Source organism: Pogona vitticeps, chromosome 5, assembly GCF_051106095.1.
Source record: "Pogona vitticeps strain Pit_001003342236 chromosome 5, PviZW2.1, whole genome shotgun sequence".
In the NCBI taxonomy this organism is placed as follows: Eukaryota; Metazoa; Chordata; class Lepidosauria; order Squamata; family Agamidae; genus Pogona; species Pogona vitticeps.
In genome coordinates, this window is record NC_135787.1 from 15,353,828 (window position 1) to 15,369,012 (window position 15,185).

The 15,185-nt window shown below is 41.5% G+C and overlaps 1 protein-coding gene across 1 annotated transcript in view; it reads left to right on the forward strand.

Annotated features, from left to right (window-relative positions):
• Positions 1-15,185, forward strand: part of MMRN1 (multimerin 1) — a 75,519-nt gene that overhangs the window by 2,704 nt on the left and 57,630 nt on the right. The window contains exon 2 of the mRNA XM_073001959.2: positions 12,935-13,054. Coding sequence (XP_072858060.2) covers positions 12,935-13,054 — 120 coding nt within the window. The remainder of the gene's footprint in view (positions 1-12,934; positions 13,055-15,185) is intronic.

Here is a 15,185-nt window from a genome sequence, read left to right on the forward strand (position 1 = left end):
AATGCATTGCTGAAAATAACATGAGTAACAGCAGCAGAATTAAGCTCTTTGTTCATGTGGCATTTGGAGGGACAATTTGTACAAATAATAAGAGCACTGAAATTCCCAGTGTTCCCCTTCTGTTTTTTTCATGCCGAAATAATAGCAATTGGCATTATATTGCAGAGATAAATTTAACATTATGAACCAAAGTGAGGTTTAGAGGATGGGAGGGAGAGAAGAATAAGCCTGGAGATACGTCCAACTGTTCCCAGAAATATTAAAGTTTCCCAGAAAGCAATATTAAAATGCCTTTTTAGAATATACCTCCCCACTAAGATGCATATTTTCTAGATTCAGGCTACAAAATGCAGAACTGATACAGCCAATTTAAAGAAGATTATTAAGGGGGAGGTGCAGAACTACCATCATTCGGGGGTGGGGAGCTATTGTTGCTACGTCTTCCTTAGACTCCATCTGGAAAAAGCTTGGTTGAGGTAATATTTGTCTATATCCTCCTCTGCTGAGCTCAAGGCAACATACATGGCTCTCTTCTTCCCACTGTATCTTCCTAACAACCCTGTGAGGCAGGCCAGACTGAGAGAGTGACTAGCCCAAAGTGAGTTTCATGGCTCAGTCAAGACCAAAACCCAGATCTCCCAAGTCTCAGTCACCTTAACAACCACACCACACAGCTTTTCCTCTCAGAGAAATAGATCTGTATTTCATGGGTAGCCAGAATCAGCAAATTAATTGCTGATGTTTCAGTAAATCAGCCAACCATGGACACTCTTCTGATTAGGCAGAAGAATGAGATGCTCCCCTCAGGCTGCAGAACACCAGGCCCCTCATCACACGGAAGGACCCTGTTAACAACACTCTTGGTCTCCAGAGCTCTTCAGGCTCAAATGGCATTGCTCTCAGGGGTCTCCAGAGCAAGCATTGTGGGCAGGGTACTCTGAGAGATCATGGGACAGAAATTCCAAACACTGTGTGTTGGGAGCAGGCAGCAAAAGTGCTGAATATCTGATGGCATAGTGGTTACATTGCAGTACTGCAGTCAAGACTCTGCTCACAACCTGAGTTTGATCCTGATAGGTTCAGGTAACTGGTTCAGGGTTTATTCAGCTTTCCATCCTTCCAAGATTAGTAAATTGAGTCCCCAGCTCATGGAGGGGGGGGAAGTATTCATTTCTTAATTATGTTGTAAACCTCAAAGAGAGTGCTCTAAGCACTATGGGACTTAGGGTGCTCTAAGTCAAAACAATGAACAAACAGACAGACGGACAGTCAGACAGACAGATGAAATAAGCAATTTGTAGGAGTAAGTGTCAGTTGACTGAAAGGGCACCTCTACTGGGTCATTTTGCAGAAGACAGAGTTTTATGTCTAGTCCAACTCCGTTTTAGAGGCAAAGAGTCCTAAAAAGGGGGAGAGAGGATGGACCAGTCACTTTGTCACAATCACCTGGTCACTATCTTTCTCACAAGGGTGAGCTGTTGCATTGCAACTCTATTTTGATTATTTTAGTTGTTATTTCAAAATCTGCATTTATGAATTCACAAAATACAATCAGAAATCTCTTTTCTGCTTGCCCTTCTTTTTGGGTGATGCTTATAAAGCCATCTCAAACTTCATTCATATCCGCAAGACTGCACCCGTACCAAAGCATAGCCATCTTGTGATTGGTCAGGGGCAACCTCCCAGAAATTTGGGGTGACCCACTCCAACATTCTGCTCCACAAACAGTGCCTACCTACACGAATGTTGCCAATCCAGAAGATTTGCACTTTGCCCACCCCTAATGTAGAAGGTGAGCTCTGTATCAGATCTGAGTTAATTGCTGTGTATAAGAACCTTGTTTCTGAAGCTTAGTTCTTATACAGAAACAATAATGTAGGAAGATCTACCAAAGCAGTATAGTCCAGCATTCCGTCAATACCGTGGCCAGTCAACTGTGCATGGGAAACATGCATGTGGAACAAAAGTAGCTAATTCTGGTACCAATTTCCAATTTATTATGCATTGTATGAAGATGTTACTTCCCTGTATCAGTACTGCTTCTCCCACTATTGAGCTTTAGCAAGTCTAGTCACCAGAAGAGGGGGGAAAGGCTTATCTCTATCAAATTTCTCCAAATTATGCATCCTTTTATACAGTTCTGTGTCTTCTGATTCACATTTTCCCACTAGTCAAACCATCATAAATGTTGTAACTGTTCCTCAATGGGGATCTGCTCTAGCCCCTTCATTTTCTTACAAAGCTCAAAATGGCTCTTTGAGCCTCGCTGAAATGTTGGTCTTTAAAATAAAGCCGTCAAATAGGGCCTTATGAATATTCTAAGGCTATTTGGAACCCTTAAATTAAACTGGCCCTAGTTCACACAGAATTGTAGCTGCAAACGCTCAAGAAATTTGTGGTCCAGGTAACATTTAACCTCCTCCTTTTCCACCGCCCTGTCTCCCTCAGCATGCAGAAAGAAGGAGCTATTATATAATCTGCAGCTGCTGAAGTCTAAGCTTTAAATAAAAATGTGGATTGCTGAAAACATACACAGTTGCTTACATCCTGCCCCCCTCCTGCAAAAACAACTAGAATTAAGTACAGGTTTTCCAAACCTCCCTCATGGGGAGAAGATTATTGGGTTTCATCAAGACATTGTGCACTTGTTTAACAAAGGGGGGAACTGTATGAAGAAGTCTAATTTGTCTCTCAGGAATCCTTTTGCTGCTACACTGAAGCTACCATGAGATTATAATTATAGGGGGAAATTATGCCTCGCTCATTTGAGTTCTTTGGTAAACTGTCTCGCTGTAACATTTTCAATATACTCCAAAGAGTATCCTCTTCTGGATGTTTGCATAAAACATTTTCATCTCAAATATGGGCCTCATTTCTCTGAAAGCATCCTTTATGTGTTTATCGTTGACAGTCCTCTTGACATTCCTGTCACACTTACCGGTGCAAACTGCACATCTTCAAGGCTTATTATATATTTCAACTTGAACGAATTAACTGGATGCTAATGAAGACAAAGGCCGGTGTTTCAAATCGCTCAGCTTAGGGATGTTGTGTATAGCCTTTTTGCCATGTTTTGTGCAAGACGCACCTGCTGCATCGTGTTCCACTTGCTCCCAGATGGAAATTTTATTAACACTCCAGGCAAGGTACAGGAAAATGCTGTGATGAATACCGCCAGTAAAATAGGAAATTCAACAAGGTACCTCTTCATTTTCTTAGAAGGAGCTCCCTAGCTTGCCACCTGTTGGGAATTGAGAAACAGTCTACATGGTGGCAAGAAACACATTCTACTAGTTTACTTTGCTGTGGATATAAATATTTGAGAGATGAGCTGAACACCTGAATATCTTTATTGGTTCAAAAGCAAATATGTCAAGAGTGGCAAAAGGTTCACAATATCACACCCACTTCCACTTCTTTCCCCCCTTGTTGCACCCACTTGCTTCTTTTATGATCTTCTCAGTGACTTCTGATGCTGCATGTGGCTTCTCTCACACAAAAATGTCTCACTCTTTTTTTTTTCAAATATCCAAGGTTGAAGCAAAAATGTCAAGACCCAGACGTGAAGGTTAGAAACATTCAATGGCATTGTGTGGGTAGCCAGCACTCGGAACAAGGCAACGATTGCGCCCCCTCGAGGTCACCTTGGGAAGCGGCTGGGGAGGGGGCTCAATGCCAGCAGAGCCCTTTACCCACACAGCCCCTTCCACAGGGCCTGCCCCCCAACTTTGTTTACACTGGGGGAGGGAGGCTGGGCTGCTCTAGGCCACCCTTCACCCTCCAGGCTACCTTCTCCAAGGAGGTGGATCCACTTGGCCATCTCCAAACCTGGCGACTGCCGCTATCCGCCCAGAGAGGAGAACAGAGCAAGTGAGGCAGCTGCTACCAAAAGAGGAGAGGAAAGGGGAGAGGAGGCTTTCACACCTTCTTGCCCACTGTCAGCTCTGCATCACCCAATGGCTCCGTTGCAGGGCTGAAATTTTGCACCCCTAAGAAATTTGCACCCAGGGCAACCACCCCTGTAGCTTTGCTCACACTGCACCACTGGAAGCATTACTTTTCAGCAACAGATATGGGGAGGAGACTTTAAGGAAGGATGTAGAAGAGCATTATCTCTACACTAAATGAATTCCAAAGTATGATACAATTCAGAGATACAGAAAGATAATTATTTTCATGGTCATATGCTGTCAAGGGACGTGGTGGTGCTGCGGGCTAAACCGCAGAAGCCTGTGCTGCAGGGTCAGAAGACCAAGCAGTCGTAAGATCGAATCCACACAACGGAGTGAGCTCCCGTCACTTGTCCCAGCTCCCGCCAACCTAGCAGTTTGAAAGCATGCAAATGCGAGTAGATAAATAGGGACCACCTCGGTGGGAAGGTAACAGCGTTCCGTGTCTAAGTCGCGCACTGGCCATGTGACCACGGAAGATTGTCTTCGGACAAACGCTGGCTCTATGGCTTGGAAATGGGGATGAGCACCGCCCCCTAGAGTCGAACACGACTGGACAAAAATTGTCAAGGGGAACCTTTACCTTTACCATATGCTGTCAAGTCAATTCTGACTTATGGCAACCTCTTTCAGGGTTTTCTGATTAAAGAATATGCAGAAGTGGTTTCCCATTGCATTCTTCTGATCGCACCCTGTGACTGTGCAGCTTCCTCAAGGCCACACAGGCTGGATTTACTCACAGGGGGCACCATGAGGAATAGAATTCCCAAACTCTGACTCCACAGCCAGATTCCTAACTCACTGAGTTACAAAGGACGGATAAATAGAAGCATCGTGGCATCGTGCAATAAGCTGCATACTCACATACAACAGAAATTTCTGTTCTCCCCATTTTAAAAATGAAAAAAAAAATGAACATGTTCTTTAAAGCTACACACACCTTATTTGTAGTGCTTGAAATGTTTTAGGTCTCTAGTTGCAGAGCCAGAGGCTTGGAGTTCAATTCCCCACTGTGCCTCCTTCACAGGGGCTGGACTCAATGAGCCATAGCATCCCTTCAAGCTCTGCAATTCGATGATGATGTTAATGAAATCTTGATATTCCCACCTCTGGGTGGGGGCATGGAGAGGAATGTGGTTGTTGAATAGAAGGAGGAAATAGTGTCACAGATTAGGTTATAAGGACAGAAGAGGAAAAAAGAAAGCTAGGCATGTTTGTCAAAGGCTCTATGGTCCAAAGTTGATTGTGGCTGTAAGTGTCACAGGAAGTGAATGATGATAGCAGAACAAGCGTTTGTGGCTAGGTAGTACAAAGTGTCAAGGCCTCAAATCCTGATGAAAACAGGGATGGTTTTTTCCCTATTAGTCATCTAGTACAACCTGTTACGGAGAAGCAAAACAGAGTTTTGGCTTCCATCCCTCTAAAGTGAGCAATACATCACAGCTATTTTTTTTTCCTGGCCTACCCCTTCATATGTAAAGAACCACATTTGAAGGGGCAGGCCAGGAAAAAAAAATTAGTTGTGATGTGTTGCTCACTTCAGAGGGATGGAAGCCAAAACTCTGTTTTGCTTCTCCGTAACAGGTAAGAAGCAATAAATAAAGGCATGCATAAAATAACAGCCATTCTAACATTTTCATTTGGAGGGGGGGGGTTGGATGCCACAGGAGTGAAACTGCTAATTGCTATTTTTTGTTCTGATGGTGTCAGCAGTGTGTTGCCACAGCTGGGTTGTTCCTCCATCTGAGGTGGAGCTGCTCCATTCCAGGGTTTGACGCATTTCCCCCCTTCACTGAAGCCATTTTTAAAACTGCACACCAGCTAAATTGCCTACTAAGGAATGTCTTCTTAGCATTAAGAAATTATTTTAAAAGAAACATGGGTGCGGAGAGAGATGGAGATAGTTTATGAGGCCACTGTGTACCACTCATAGTACTTGTGGTGTTGTTGTTGTTTAGTCGTTAAGTCATGTCTGACTCTTCATGACCCCATGGACCAGACCACGCCAGGCCCTCCTGTCTTCCACTGCCTCCCCGTGTTTGGTCAAACATTATTGCTTGTAAGGTCCTCTAATCCAGTGGTTCTCAACCTTGGGTTACGCAGGTGTTTTTGAACTGCAACTCCCAGAAACCTCAGCCAGCTCAGCTGGTGGTGAAGGCTTCTGGAAGTTGCAGTCCAAAAACACCTGAGTACCCCAAGGTTAAGAACCACTGCTCCAATCCAGGGTATGACTCGCAGTGTTAGTAGGACTCCAGCTCTTTATCACATCACAGATAGGTGGGTGGTGGAAAACACACAGTTGTTGTTACTATATTCAGACAGCAATCTCAGAAACATTGGGCAAGGCCCCTAGAAATCAGGGCTGCCACATCATCAGCATCCTGTTCTTTCAGATTTCAGAGCGAAAGTCTGAGACCTAAGAGCAGGCCCTCATGACGCCATGGGGGCCAAACCTTCAGTAAGAATTGCAAAATGGTGTCTGAGATGAAGCAATGTAGACATTCAGTGAAGTGTTTAGGATCCTATGAAGTCCAGAAGGAGCAGCACCTCAAGGACATATCAGGTGAAAACAAAAGAAAAACAAAAATAACGAAGAGAAAATCATTGTGGCACCTTAAAGATGAACTGCTATATTTTAATGTGAATATTTGTGGATAAGTGCACTTTTCCACGAAAGCTTACATTAAAATATAGCAGCCAGCAGTTAGTGAGGTGGGGAACATCTGATTCCCTGAAATTTAAGGTCCAAAGGGGGTCAAAGGCTCAGAACTGGCAACTCTACCGGCAATACTTCTGCCTAGATTTTCTGCCACAAATAATTGTAGAGAAACCATGGTGATGAAGGAAAAATGGAGACTTATTCCTCTCCATCACCTCTCTACACAACCCCTTGATGTTAATAAACAGGAGTGTGAAGCACCAATATCTCCACAGTGGTATGCTGAGTTGTGTGCATGGGGATATGTGAGCATATGATATTTGGGGGGGGGGGTGGTGTCTCCTTTTATATATCCACTTTTATATTGGGTGTATGCAAAGTCCTACTGACACTGGATCTGATAATGTCAGACTCTAGAAAGACTGTGCACCTCTGTCTTAACTGATGAAACCTCATGCAGTAAGGTAATTAACATTTTGCAAATATATCAGAAATAGGTTTGGAATCACTTGTGTGTTGGATAAGGTTGCCATCTGCTGACAAACAGTGGTAATTCATGAAGCCTAAGATCATGTACCAGAGTACTATACTCTCTCTCTCTCTCTCTCTCTCTCTCTCTCTCTCTCTCTCTCTCTCTCTCTCTCTCTCAAACTTTACCTCATGAACCAACTCACAGCATTTGGGTGAATGGTGGGGAAGAAACATCTTCGATTTGTTTCCTGTATGTGGAGCTCTTGATAAAGGCTAAAGAGAAAGCAAAAAAAGCAAACAAAAACGGACAAATATATTTATATGTTTCCCCTCCAGAACAATCAGACTTGCAAAGTACATTTGCTTTTATCTCCCAACAATGAATCACAGAATGATGCACAACTAAATGCAAGATATGGAATAAGTTGGGACAAACATATGTGTTTCACCGTTTAAGGGAGTACCTCTTCCGAATAGCTGCTAAGCATATTATCTACTTGGACCGCAATATTCCTGGAACCCATTTCATTTTCCTGCATAGTCATTTCAGCGTTCTCCCTAGCATATAGTGTAGCAACCTAAGTAATTCTCTGTCTCAAATGGAATTCTTATAATAATACCTAATTCTTTGTTAGTCCTAAGCTTATTCAACCCCCTTCTTTTCTTTGGTAATGATGCTCATGACATAACATTGTTCCGTCATCCAAAACGTCATAAATGGCATTGTAGAAGGAATGAAAAACAAAGCCAGCTGCCATTCTGACAGGGGGAGAAGGGCTTCAATTAGAACTAGGGCAGCTAAAGCCACTCCTCGCAAGAATCTGACACAAACTGCTGAAATTCTCACTGACTTCTTTACTCCCAACTCTCTCCTGCCACATCACGGAATTTTATTTTAATAATGATTATAAATGCAGACCCCTCCACACACATACCTCAGACATGCAAAACAATACAACAAGATTTCCAAGGAAATGCATTCCCTGAACAGACTGGAATCTATTGGTAAATTGCTTGTTGATAATATGAAATTAACAAGGATTGCTGACTCTCAGTGTGTTAATTCAGTAACTAAAGGGTGTGCTCTCCTATCCAGTATGCACAAATTATATATACGTATAGGCATCTATATTTGACTGGAATTTCCTTTGAAGTCCTCTTGAAGGACTTTCATCAAGGAAATACTGTAAGAGGGAATCACTCTGCCTTTCTTTTCTTTCTTTCTTTCTTTCCTTCTTTCTTTCTTTCTTTCTTTCTTTCTTTCTTTCTTTCTTTCTTTCTTTCTTTCTTTCTTTCTTTCTTTCTTTCTTTCTTTCTTCTTTTGGCCTTTCATAATTGGGATTTTTCTGCCTGCTGTATTTGACTATAGTGTGTCCATTCACTTATGTTGGATGAACTTGGACAGCAGTGTTTTATTCCATCACCTAAACAAAAACCCCAAAAGAAAAGGGATCAAAATCTGCAAGTTGAAGATAATCCTAATTTCTTGCCTACCTCACAGGTGCAGAAGGGAACTCGTCCCTGTCCAAAATGTTTGGTCTTAGCCAAAGAAAACTGGCATGTGATTCTCTCATTTCGTATTCATCCATCTCCACATGACTGGCAGAGGGATGGGGAAAATGAAAAGGAGGGAGCCTGGAGCAACCGAGGTGGTTCAGAGAATGCATGTGGAGACTGGCTGCTCTAAAACACATCAGCATGCCACCCACTCGTACCTCTGCTGCCAACCTCACCATATGCACGGAAGGGACAGGAGTCTAGCCAACCTCTCAAGCCAACTGATGTAGCTTTCTTTGGATTCCCTTATCGCAGCCAAGACACTGAATATTCTCTTGCTAATGAGTATTCAGTGTATCTCATTCTCTATTTCTGCAAGGATTTGTTCTCCATTGCCTTGGTTGCTTTCCCACACCATCATAGTTACTAACCATCAGAGAAGGCTCCGGAGAACAATGGGACTGAGACATTTGCCAAGTTCTCAACACTGACTGGTCCAAAATACCTCAGTGTCAGCACGTAACTGATGAATGCCTGCATTGCCAATTATGGCATATGTTTAAAGGTCTAGCCAATCTAAAGGGTTCACCATTAGAAGCTGTATTCTAATGTTACGCAGGGCACATTGAAGCACCAATATATATATCAAGACAGATTCCATTACTTACTGCTTCTGGTGAATAAAGTGTCAGACTTGGGAAAGAGTTCTGGGTTCCGATCCAAACTCAGCCCTAAGCTCCCAGCCAATCATGAGACCAATCACTACATTTCAACCTGAGCAGTCTCACAGAATCATAAACTATTTGAGTTGGAAGGGGCCTATAAGACCATCAAGTCCAACCCCTCTGCTCAATGCAGGAATCCAAATCAAAGCAGAGCTGATAGATGGTTGTCCAATTTTCTTTTGTTTGTTAATAATGATTTGTTAATAATGGAATAGGCTATTAGGCTATGAATGACTTCAGTTGTCAATTATCTTCAAGGTAAAATAGCATAATTGACACAAGGGGGCAAACTGCTGACTTCCAGTTTGCCCCCTTGTGTCAGCTATGCTATAAGTCACCTTGTAGAGTGACAACTGAAATTATCCACAGCATAGTAGCCTATTCCTTTACTAATGAACCATTGTCACTATGTCCATGATCTACATCCCAGCTTGGACCTGGGACCATTTATAAATATGGCTGTCATACAGCCTCACTCTTATGTCTGAGGAAGTGGAATTCATCCACAAAAGCTCACATTAAAATACAGCAGTTAGTCTTTAAGGTGTCACCGCTTTTTGTCTGTTTTGGGTTTTTTGTTTCATTGGTTGTTTCATTTTCTGATATACTTGTACTTAATATGGTTTGCCACACTGAGCCGTGGCTTGTGATGTCCGATAGTACGAAAGTATTTTCCACATGTGAGCGATGATGACAAGCTGGGAGGCCAAATACCAGCTGTGGGGCAGAGGAAAACATCAAGGATAGCAACGGATTCTTTTTTTGTGGTATTTTCAAAATCACATGGACTGCCACGGTGGGAGACAGGATTCCAAATCAGGAGGTCCTTTCTCTGATTTAGCCATGATTGTTGAATTTCAGAAGGGGGATTATTGTTGTTGTTTTTTAAATTCCAGTTCAAATTGACCTGACTCTCAACTTCTGAATCAGAATCAGATCCCAGCTATCAGAATTTATGTAGACCTACCTAAATATCCCAGCACTTTTGTTCTCTGCTCATAAAATGTTTTGGAGAACATTTACACACTTGTGTTCTGACTACAGTGGTGTCTCGCATAGCGACGTTAATCCGTGCAAGAAAAATTGCTGCTAAGCGATTTCGTTGCTATGCGATTTTAAAAAGCCCATAGAAACGCATTGAAACCTGTTTAATGTGTTCCTGTGGGCAAAAAACTGACCTTAAAGCGAAGATCCTCCATACAGTGGCCATTTTCGCTGCCTCTAAAGCGAGGAATCGGCGCGAAAACACAGCAGGCAGCCATTTTTTTCCTGGTGGCCATTTTGGAACCACCGATCAGCTGTTAAAAAATCATCACTTTGCAATGATCCGTAAGCGAAACAGGGAACCGATCATAGCAAAGCGAAAAAAACCGCATAGGAAACATTGCAATGCGATCGCTTTGCGATTGCAAAAAGTTCGTCGCTATGCAGTTTCGTCGCTAAACGGAGCGCCCGTTAAGCGAGGCACCACTGTATTCTGAAAGAAAATAGGTTTAGAGATGAAAATGTACATAAAAGAAAATAGCATTACTAAATGTGTATTATGACTTAAAATTCATTTCAAAATGCATATTTAAATACATACTGAAATGCAGATTAGATGCTTTTTTTTTAACAACACAGCTTCATATAAACAAGACAAAGTGCCCTTATGAGTAAACAAATGTGGAGGTGACAGAATGGATTGTTACTTAATTAGATCCAGCACAGATGAGAGGAGGAGGAGGAGGTGGTGGTTCTATAATAACAAATCATCATCATCATCTTTGATTTGGTTCACTTTTTTTTTCCTTACGTGGCTATATAGGAAAAAAGTATAACATCAAATCTAGTACACAAGCTTATTTAGGAAAAGGATGTAAACAAAGCTTCATACGGGAATATCGATTTCTATATATATTTACCAATTAAAAAGACTGTCCTGCTGCAAACCCCCTGGGGCTGCTGCATACACACAAAGAAAAATACAAAGGTGGGGAGGAAAACCATATCAAAATATATTAAATAGGAGATTTCTTGTACCTGGAATTAATTCTTCAATAGCTGCTCAACAACATGTATATGAAATAAATGCATAGAAATAGCCTTCCATTCCAGAGACAAACACAGATAGCAGTTTAGGTGGGAACATATTCACATCCACCAGTGCATAACTAACTCCTTATATTTGCATATAACTGCAGCACCACCATTTCCTGAATCAGTCTTTTTCTGATGATCTCGGCCTTCTCATGGTTTCTCCTGCCCATCACTGCAAGACACTGGGAAAGCAAATGGCTACTTCAAAGCGGAGGTGTTATGGACTTCTGTTGCTCAGTTAGGCTTTTATTCGGGATGTGCCATTCCCTTTCTCTTAAATTCCACCTCCCAGAATTCTCCCTGAATTTCCAGGCAGAATTCTGGGTGTTGCAGCCCACCCATCCACACATACAGATGCTAGCAATTCGTTCATCAGGAACAGGGCCTCGTACCTCCAAGTCTCTATAGCTGCTTTGGGTCTTGTTTCTTATTATTAACATACAAAAAAGTTATTGCTTGGGAATCATAGTCTCAGAAGTCTTTATGCTCCATAGAAGGTACCTCCTAAAGATTGACAAACGCAAAAAGCAAAGCATGGTGCTTATATACTGCCCCCAGGTGCTTAAAACACTCTCTGGGTGGTTTACAATTTAATTATGCAGGTTACACATTCCCCCCCCCCCCAACAATTTACTTCCCTAAGTTTGAGTCAACCTGGAGCTGGGTACCTGGGATTAAACCCAGGTTGTGAGCAGAGTTTGGGCTGCAGTACTGCAGTTTAACCACTGTGTCCCAAGGCTCAACTACAACTCCCAGGAATCATCATGTCAGTTTCTCCCCCCCCTTTTTTTTTTTTAATTAAAGGAAGCAAAGCCTGAGACAACCATGCAGCCTTAGAGATATGCCCTACTTCAGATGAGCGAAGTGTAGGTGTGTGTTTGTGAGCTGCAATTCCAGAATTCTGCCTGGGGAATTATTGGAGAAGACTGGAATTTGGAGTACAAACAAACAAACAAACAATAAATAAATAATAAATAAATAAAATAAAGCACCTCCCAAGCAATTGCTTCTATTATGTAGGTCAAAAACTGCAAATGAAAAAAAAAAAAAAGAAGAAAAAAAAACTGCAAAACAATGAGGGCCAGCAACTTGCCCAAGATATTTTAAGAAAGGAATGTGAAAACAGATTTCCGTTGGCTTGGTCTTCACTTAATTCCTACTATTTCCGCTTTATCAGGACTGCCGCAAAAAGTATGTCACCTCAATATTATTAAAGCAGGAGGGGAAATCCGTCCTGGACAAGATCCATTTTATGTTATCAGTGGAGGTGGTCGACATTATGGAACAAGTAGCTAGTTTTCTTGGGTCAATTGTTAGAGGGCGAAGCCCTGACCTTGAATGAATGTATTTGTTTCACATTCCCTGTTAATCCAGAAATCTAACAAACTAGCTTGACTATGTTTATTTTATATGCCAATAAAGGTTTGTTTTATTATTATTATTATTATTATTATTATTATTATTATTATTATTATTATTATTATTATTATTATTATTATTATTATTATTATTATTATTATTATTATTATTATTATTATTTTCTGTTTTCATAGGAACTGGTGCGCCTATGTCCACACAAGACTACAGCCCACTATAGTGGTTGACAATGTAGAAAGCTACACATCAGGAAGGAACAAGCAATGCACCTGGCTTACGGGACACTGTGGCGCAAGGTATGTAACACAGCTTGAACTGTCTGGGTGTGTTTTAATTAAGACCTATTAAATTAATGAAAAAGAGAGAATAGAAGGCCTGAAACATCCCAAAGAGACCTAAATCCTCCAGAAGATCAGTTAAATTAATGAAAAAAAAGAGAGAAAATAGAAAACTCTGAATCATTCTAAAGAGCCCTAAATTCTCCTCACAGAATTTCTTCCATCATCTTCCATTTTACAACAACAAGGCTGAGCCCACTGTGACAGAAGAACAATCAGATATCACGAATTACTCCATTCCAAAGAGAGGAGTAAGGAAAAGGGATTAAAAATTGTGGCTTTGCTTTAGGTGCTGGAAGAATTGAAAAATTCTGGGAGGTTTTAGGGCAGTGATGAAATCCAGGACTAGACTGTTACTGGTGCCTTTGCTCTTCTTCATGCTTTTCTGTTTCCGTTTATATACCACTTTTTCATGCAATGTGCTCACAGCAGCTTGCAACACAACAAGAAGAATACAAAAGCAAAAATCCATGTCAAAACAAGATTGCAACAATGCATCATTACGAGAACAACAATAAAACATTTCTGTAATGATAACATTTTAACACTCACAACACTATGAAACAGAAAATGCCAATCATTATTCTGTTCATATTGTTTATCAATAATTCATAACTCCTAACCCAAGGACAAATATGACAGACATCCTACAGCGATGCATTAACAGGGTCAACAAGCGGCCTGTTCCCCTTAAAGTACTGTACCAAGTTTTTAAAAATTGTGACCAGATGTTTGCAGCCTCCAATACAGTGATTTCGAACCTTGGGTTCCCCAAATGTTCTTGGACTACAACTCCCAGAAATTTTGGCCAGCACAGCTAGTGGTGAAGGCTTCTGGGAGTTTTACTCCAAGAACTGCTGGTGACTCAAGGCTGGGAAACCCTGGTACAACAAATGATTTGCCTCCTTTTGTTCTGGGGAAATTCTTACAGCTCCAAAATGATCCAAGACATTTTAGCATTGCGGAGTAAATCGCCACTTTAAATGCTTCTGTCTTTTTTTTATAGTTGCCGGTGTTAAAAGTCCATGATTCTGAGTTGTACGATAGAACTGAGAACATCCTACAATGTGTACTCTCAATGCCAGATTTAAGTTTTTGCTGCATGTTACATTCTTCATCTTAACAGCTCTGGGTCATCTCTATTCTGACTTTTATCACATAGCTATATGCTCCCACTGTTCATTCAACTAATTTCAAAGGTATTATATTTATCCACATGCTCTGCCTTTTCCTGTTAGATCTTTAAATCTTTATGCACTGATTACAAATTCTGTCAGTTGGTTTACCTTAAGTCTTCTCTCTGGCCAAGTGTGAGAACTGCAAGGACTGGTTTTCTTGACCCTTATAGTAGCAACAAGAATAGAAAGAACTGACATCATTCATCTAACATGTTTACCCCTTGGCTATGTCAAATGACTGATTACCTCACAGATTTTTTTCACCCTTTCCCCACAACATCTCTGGTGTATAAAACAAAGGAAAGGTTCCACCGTTATTTTGAAATTGCCTAGATATCAAAACAAAACAAAACCTTCCTCACCTTTGGCACCAAATGCTCCCCCCCCCTTCAAACAAACAAAACAGCACTAGTATATTGTCTTTATGGGGGAGCCTCTGATAATCAAGATGCAGTTTGATAATTTGGCTCTGCAGTTTGGCTAGCAGCAGCATGGGATTGTGTGTATACATTAGGAATACTGCAGCAAAACAGGTTTTTTCTTTTTTTGCATACATACTATCAATGCATTTTCACCTCAGGGTCTCATTTTTGTTGTGTTTTGTCCATGTGCTGTCAACCACTCAAAACATATAGGCGTTTTTCCTAATACCTTTCTGGTAAACTTGCAAATATTGAGTTGGCTCTAAACTGAACTGGGGATGGACCATACTAACATATGGCTGAAAATGGGGGAAGCCAGGCAAGAGGGGTTCAGTTCAGGCCTCTGCTCCACACAGACAACCCCCAGCCAAACCAAACGAGGCCTTTACCACTCACTGTCTTGTGCAGGGTTGCCAAGCCAATAGCACCACACACTCAGAAATGTCAAGGACAAAACCTGAGCATGGACAGGGTTCCTACTCCAGTCCT